The sequence below is a fragment of the Anser anser genome (assembly GCF_964211835.1).
Source record: "Anser anser genome assembly, chromosome: 5".
In the NCBI taxonomy this organism is placed as follows: Eukaryota; Metazoa; Chordata; class Aves; order Anseriformes; family Anatidae; genus Anser; species Anser anser.
In genome coordinates this window covers 36,949,063-36,953,983 of record NC_139725.1, presented here as the reverse complement: position 1 = coordinate 36,953,983, position 4,921 = coordinate 36,949,063, and the positions used below count along the sequence as shown (strand labels likewise).

The window sequence follows — 4,921 nt, the reverse complement described above, 5'->3', positions numbered from 1 at the left end:
GGCGGGGAGGGGGGGGGGGGGACGGGACGGGGGGGGCACGGGGATTCGGGGGGTGTAGATGGAGGCGGGGGGGCTCCGGTGGCCGCTCTGCCCCTGCCGCCTCCATGCAGGGGATGGGGACGCTGCGGCTGGGGAGCCGCGCCGTCATGTACACGGCCGAGACCCTCCCCAAGGGCAAGAACCGAGTGATGGGGGTGAGTTGGAACCGGGGGGGGGCACCGCTGCTTGCCCCCTTCTCCCCTCCCTAGCCTCGCTGCACCTCCCCAACTCCCCCCCCCCTTAACATCCCCGGGGGGCTCCGTCCCCGTGGGTGCTGCCAGACCCTGAGTGTGTGCATGGGGGGGGGACAGGGACATTTCCCCCCCAGCACCGAGGAGTTAATTTGCGGGGGGAGTGAGGAGTGCGCGCTCTTTGCCTGCCCCCCCCATGCCTTGCACTGCCCTGTGTGGGGTCTGTGGGTGCAGGGAGCCCCCTCCCCTCCTGTGGGGTTTGAGCTCCGCAATGGGGCTGAAGCCCATCTCTCCCCCCACATCCCGAGCTGCGGGGCTGCCCCAGGGGAGGGGGGATCCAGACCTGCCCCCCCCCCCAGCTGACAGATGCCCCCCCCGCCCCGCTCAGACCATCCAGATCATGACCGGCTTCATGCACATCGGCTTCGGGATCGTCCTGACCACGCTCACCAACGTCTACACCTCGGTCTTCGTCATCGGCGAGATCCCCTTCCTGGGCGGCGTGTCTGTGCGTAGCGCGGGGAGGGGGCTGCCTGCTGTGCCCCCCCCCCCCCCCCACCTGGGGACCGGGACGGGGTCGGGGCTGGCCATATGGGGGGGCATGTCTGTGCTGTGGGGGCATTGCATGGGTCTGGGGGTGCGGCAGCTGACTGCCCCCTCTCTCCCGGCGCAGTTCATCATCTCGGGCTGCCTCTCCATCGGGGCAGAGAAGAGCCCCACGGAATGCGCGGTGAGTGTGCCCCCACCCCGAATTTGGGGGAGGGAGGGAGCGGCATGAGCATGGGCGAACCCCGCTGGGGCGAAGCAGTGTCCCCATTTGAAACCTGTGCTGAGGCTATTTTTGTAAATGAGCTATTTGAGGGAAGAATGATGGGCAAGGAGGAGAAAAAAAAATAAAAGCACCCAGCTGGGCTGGAAACGAGCCCTTTTTGCTGTGTCAGCAGAGTCACTGGGGGGCTCAGGGGGTACCGGGGTCCTGGTGCCAGCGCTGGGAGATCCGGGGGTGGCTCGGGATGATGCTGGGGCTGGCTCAGAGCCGTTACCCATGGCTGCAGGCTTGGGGCAGAGGGGCTTGCCGCCAGCCCCAAAGCCTCCCCGCACCCTCAGGTGAAAGGCAGCCAGGCCATGAACGTCATCAGTGCCATCTTCGCGCTGCTGGGCATCGTCGCCTTCATCGTTGACCTCAACCTGAACGGGCTGTACCGCTCTGGCTTCGACTACTACAGCTATCTCGTCCTGGTAAGCAGGGGCAAGGCCGTGCCTCAGCTTCCCCTGCCTGGGTGGCGTTCAGCCTTCTGGGAACCCTCTCCCTCCCTTTGGCACTCGATCTGGATGCTGCCTGAGCCCCTCCTGGGGGCTGCTGCCGTGGGGCTCTTTCCCAGCCCCGTTGGGGAGCCCAGGGCTGGCGGTGCCCATGTGGTGGGGTCAGGCACCCGACCTGTTTCAGGCTGGTACGTCGGGTACTGGCTTTTGCCCTGGAAGTGGCTGGTTCCATCTGCGCACCACGAAAGCAGCGAGGTGAAGGGCACAGAGCAAAACCTTACTGCCCGCAAAGGCTCAGCTGCTGTGCATGGGATGAGTGGGAGATGGGGAAAACCCTTGGCCCTGAACTGCGGGGTGGGGTCTGCCCCGCGCAGCTGAGCCTGGGTTCTGCTGATGGCGCTTTCCCCACCCTGGAGCTCGCAGGGAACGGCATCTCCATCGTGCTGCTCATCTTCACCATCCTGGAGTTCTGCATTGCTGTCGCCACCGCCAATTTCTGGTGCCGGGCGACCCGCCTGAGCTCCAACGAGGTAGGGCGGGCGAGGCGGTGGGTGAAGCGCGGGGGGCCAACCCCATCCAGGGCTGAGCGCTGACTCTTTTCTCCCTCCCCAGGCCATGCTGATCGTGCCCAGCGCCACACGGGCAGACTTGGCCGTGCCACCGGCAGAGCTGCCGCAGCCACCCAGCTACACCGAGGTGACCGAGCGGCCCGCAGAGAGGGGGTCCCCAGCCCCCTCAGGTGCCAGGGGTCACCCCCTGACCCTCGGGCGGCATCCATCTCTGTGTGCTTCTCTGTTTCGCAGCTGGTCGCCCCTGAAGTGTAGTCAGGCCCTGAGGACGTCCCTGAGAGCGGCACCGGGTCCCCTCAGTGTGCCCGAAGCCACCCGCAGCCGGTGCCCAGACCAGGGCCTTCAGCGTCCCCCTCTCACCGCGCTGTGGGCTGGGGCGTGCTGGTAGCCCCCAGCCCCACCGCTGAGCTTGCCCCCTTCCCTCCTCCCTGCTGGTGGATCTTGGCTCACCCCTGTCCCTGGCTTGTCCTTATGGGGGGCTGCTTGTGCCCGCCGGCTGCTCTGGGGGGCTCTGTGCTTTGGGGGGGCTCTGCAGGGTGTGCCGGGCACGGGCTGGGGGCCTGGACCCACTGGGGGCAGTGGTGCTGCTGCTAGCTTGGAGGCTGTGCAGCAGCCGGACTCTTTCTACGTCGGCTCGTATTGCTCCAGCTTTGTTATATCTTGGAAATAAATGCTGAGGCCAGGCCTGGCTCTGCTTCTTTCGGGGGGTTTCTCAGCCCGGGGACTGCCTCATGGCAGCTGCTGGCTGTCAGGTGAGGAGCCAGAGCTGTGCCACAGCCCAGGAGCAGTTTTGGGTCGAGTTATGTGTTTTCTTTCTTGTTTCAGCAACCCCTCCCCGTGCTCGCACCGCTCAGCCAAAACCTCATGGATTATTCACTTGCTGTCAGTTATTTCTGTTCCCAGCTCTGAAAAAATAATGAGCCGGTTCGGGAGGAAAAGCCCCAGAGAAGGGAGGTAGTGCGGAAGGAGAGGCTCTCACCGCTCGCGCTGCGGTCACAGTGCATTAAACTCTGGCTCCTCACCCGTGGCTCCTGAGGCACGAGCCCCTCTGTCCACACAGCTCAGCGCTGGTGTTTTTGGGAGCCTGTGACCGCTGCCCTCACCCTGTTCTATAGGGTCCTCAGGGCTGGGTCCCCACACACCCCGCTGTAGGGGGCTGAGCCGTAGGGTGCCCCTTCCCAGCTCTCTGGGCATTGACAAAGCAACAATCCCGAGCCCCTGAGTCTTTACACTTGCAGCTTCTGAGCAGGAATATGTGTTTCGAGGCTCTTCTGGGGATTTTGCAGACTTGAAAACCCCTGGGGAGGTGGGGGAATGTTGAGGTCTGGAACAGCGAGCAGCAGGGTCCAGGGGGCTGGGTACACAGGGGATCTGTGTCCCCGTGCACAGGGCAGGAGCTGCTCTTCGGGGTCCCTGCTAGAGGGAAGGGGTCCTTGGGGAAAGCCAAGCCTGGAGGAGGGGGCTGCCCTTGTTTTGCAGGCCTAGAGGGAGTCCCTGCACTCCAGGTTAGCACTGGGGGGGAGTCTGAGGGGTCTGCACAGCACAGCCCCTCCACGGTGTTGTGTCTGGGGCACGGACCAGGGACAGCATCAGCACGGGGACTGTGGAGCAGCGTGTGTTTGCAGTGAGAACATTGGGGCTGCTCCGTCTTCCCAGGGACAGGCGGAGATAAAAGCCAGCTCTTGTGCTTTTGTTAGCTGAAGCCCACCCCAGAAAACGTGGCTTTCTCATTAAGGACCCAGTGCCGTAACAGCCCTGCCAGAAACACGGGCTTGGAAGAGAAGACAAATATTGACTATTGGTATTTTTATGGGGATATAAAGTCTTCCACAGGAAGCAGAAACTTTCTGTGAAAAGCAATTACCGTCACAATCTGTTTTCCTTGGAAGAGGCAGGGATTTGGGTTGGAAGGAGGCTCTCGGTCACACCAGGCTCGCCGAGGCGCCGGGTCGGCGTGGGGGGGCTCCCCAGCGCCTGCGCCCCACAGGCTGCGTCCCTGCGCTCCCTCCTGGAGCCTGGGGGGGAGGCGGGCCGGCGGAGGAAGGATTTCCAGCTGTTGGGAGAGCAAATCCCAGCTTAAAAAAAGTCGCCGTGTACAGCGGCGAAGCAGATGGGGGCTGGCCGGCTGCGGCGTCCAGGGCTTGCCACTTCCCAGCATCTGTTCAGCCAGGCGCTCGAAAGCTTCACCTCCTCTGGCATCAGTTTCCAAAATAAATTGTAACATCCTACCTTGGGCTCCTGCCATCCCCAGCTGGACCTGGCTTTATTTAGAAAGGGAAGAGCGCTTTCTCCACGGATCCCCCCTTCAGAAACGGGGTTTTAAGGCACTTAAGCGAGTCCTGCTGCTGGGACGAGCGTGGTCACGGCTGTTTCCGGCTGAAAGGCTGAAACTCCAGGAATGCTTTAGGAGCCTGAAAACGTGGATTTGGGAGGAAATCCACCGTAGCGGGTGGTTTCGGCTGGGAACACAAGCCGCTGCTCCCGGTGGAGGACAACAAGGCTAACGACGGGATCTGGGCATTTCCACGGGGGCTGTAGCGTGCCCTCCCGTGTGCTGCCGCGGCGGGTATGCAGCCAGCATGAGCGCACCAGCGTTGGGATGTCACCTGCTCACCGGCAGAAACCGGGCGCTGAGAGCCACCAGGAGCACAGCCGGCAGGCTGAAACTCCTCCGTGCCCCTGTTTTTCCTGGAAAGCTGCACCCCGAGGTGAGACGCAGCCCGGCTCACCGCGGGGAGCTTCCAGACCCGGGCGTCTTCCCAAGGGCGACATCGCCACTGGGCGTCAGCGGTGACAAGGCGGGCAGGGGACGCTAGCTCAGGTGGCTCTGTGCCCACGTGCAGTGCCACGGCACGTGCC

The 4,921-nt window shown here is 63.6% G+C and overlaps 1 protein-coding gene across 6 annotated transcripts; it reads left to right on the top strand.

Moving 5' to 3' along the window:
• On the top strand, positions 1–2,744 carry LOC310899958 (membrane-spanning 4-domains subfamily A member 12-like). Of its 6 annotated transcripts, none has more exons than XR_014584740.1 (7): positions 2–194; positions 619–738; positions 904–960; positions 1,338–1,469; positions 1,917–2,023; positions 2,106–2,189; positions 2,297–2,744. XR_014584740.1 is itself a non-coding variant. In XM_083837111.1 (7 exons), the coding sequence occupies exons 1-7, from the start codon at positions 105–107 to the stop codon at positions 2,315–2,317; spliced, it is 618 nt and encodes a 205-aa protein (XP_083693237.1). In that variant the 5' UTR covers positions 2–104; the 3' UTR covers positions 2,318–2,744. The 6 variants fall into 6 exon arrangements, 5 of the variants coding, with proteins under 5 accessions (XP_083693240.1, XP_083693237.1, XP_083693236.1 ...); XM_083837111.1 differs by having other exon boundaries at positions 1,910–2,023; XM_083837110.1 differs by having other exon boundaries at positions 1,868–2,023.
• The last annotated feature ends 2,177 nt before the right edge of the window (positions 2,745–4,921 follow it).

What these genes read in the sequence shown, in the direction of transcription:
- LOC310899958 (XM_083837110.1), top strand. Translation starts at nt 105, where the DNA reads ATGCAGGGGATGGGGACGCTGCGGCTGGGGAGCCGCGCCGTCATGTAC. An exon ending in GCAAGAACCGAGTGATGGGG is followed by an intron (nt 195 to 618) that starts GTGAGTTGGAAC and finishes CGCCCCGCTCAG; the next exon opens with ACCATCCAGATCATGACCGG. An exon ending in CCCGCCTGAGCTCCAACGAG is followed by an intron (nt 2,024 to 2,105) that starts GTAGGGCGGGCG and finishes CTCCCTCCCCAG; the next exon opens with GCCATGCTGATCGTGCCCAG.